Source organism: Eimeria mitis, genomic scaffold (genome assembly GCF_000499745.2).
Source record: "Eimeria mitis Houghton genomic scaffold, Emh_scaff611, whole genome shotgun sequence".
Taxonomy (NCBI): domain Eukaryota; phylum Apicomplexa; class Conoidasida; order Eucoccidiorida; family Eimeriidae; genus Eimeria; species Eimeria mitis.
The window spans coordinates 10,226-11,664 of NW_013574320.1; the positions used below are offsets into that span (position 1 = coordinate 10,226).

At 47.9% G+C, this 1,439-nt stretch overlaps 1 protein-coding gene across 1 annotated transcript in view; it reads right to left on the reverse strand.

Annotated features, from left to right (window-relative positions):
* The window catches only part of EMH_0017660 (uncharacterized protein), a gene marked incomplete at both ends in the record, with an annotated part of 4,179 nt that extends 3,879 nt beyond the window's left edge, over positions 1-300 (reverse strand). The window contains one exon of the mRNA XM_013500973.1: positions 1-300. Within this exon, the coding sequence (XP_013356427.1) occupies positions 1-300 (300 nt within the window).
* Positions 301-1,439: the final 1,139 nt, after the last annotated feature.

Genomic DNA, 1,439 nt, shown 5'->3' on the forward strand with positions numbered 1-1,439 from the left:
ATCTTCGGGGGACCGGCGAGCAGCTGCTGAGCCCCAACGCATTGCAGTTAGACGCTGCTGCAGCTGCTGCAGCTGCTCCGTCAGTGATCCTCCTGCTGCAGCAGGGGACTCCACTGTTTCAGCTGTTTTTTCTGCTGCTGCTTCCTCATGCGGTGCTGCTGCTGCTGCTGCTGCTGCTGTTGCTGCTGTTGCTGCTGGTGGTGTTGCTGCTGCTGCATCAACAGCAGCAGAAGGGTGTTCCTGCTGCAGCAAACTCCCCCCCTCATGGGGCCTCTGCAGCTGCTCGACGGCGCCAAGCATTGTGGAAAGCAACCCGCGAAACGCAGACACACACACACAGCAGCGAGGGTTTAGGGTTTAGGGTTTAGGGTTTATGGGGGGAGTCGCCTAAGTAGTGACAAAAGATAAAAGTAAAAGAGAAAACCGCAAAAAAAACAAAATAAATAAACAAGAGGAAATGACACCCCCGTGACAGGCACAACCCCAGCATCCCGCCGTCCTTCGGCACTGAAAATTCGGGTCTAGGGTTTAGGGTTTAGGGTTTAGGGTTTAGGGTTTAGGGGGTGTTCAAGTTTTTCTAATATTCTCTTACTCGGCGACTACTAAACCCTAAACCCTAAACCCTCAACGGAAGCCGCAGCAGACCGCCAGCAGCAGCCGGTGACCTACGCTGAACCCTAAACACCAAACCCTAAACCCTAAACCCTAAACCCTAAAATCTTTGTGTTAAACCCTAAACCCTAAAATATTAACATTAATTTCTAAACCCTAAACCCTAAACCCTAATTTATTTCCGTTTCTTTTTTTAGTGTTTATCACTGGGTTTGGCCTCAGACACACACGCACAGGAGAGTCTCTGCTGCAACTGCATTTGTTCCTTTCTTCTGTTTGCATCGCTCCTCCTTTTCCTTTTTCTTTTATTGTTTTTTATTTATTATGTCTATATTTTCCACTGTTACACTGCGTTTTAGCTAATACAGCTTCCCCGCTGCTGCAGCCCACCACCGCCTTCTGCCTCGCACACAGCCTTCAGTGTTTAGGGTTTAGGGTTTAGGGTTTAGGGTTTAGGGTTTGAGATCCAGGGGCCGCAGCGTGGCGTTCATGGTTGCTGCTGCTTCTTCTACGGCTTTCATCTCTCCCCACCACAGGGTGCTGCTCTGGGGTGTATAAGCAGCTGTGTGCAGCAGTTCGCTTTCTCTGCTGCTGAAACTGTTTTCTATAGAGTAGCCTTTCTCTGCTTCTTTTTGAGTTTCTCTTATAGACCGTGTATGCCGCTGTAGCCATGATCGTGGCTCTGGGTGTGAGAGTATGCAGTACTTGAACAGGAGAAAAAACTAGACAAAAATAAACAGAAATAAACAATAACAGCATACAAACATAATAAGTTTATCTTTACCTGAAATATCTCCAGGGATTCTTGACTATTCACTTCGTTTAGG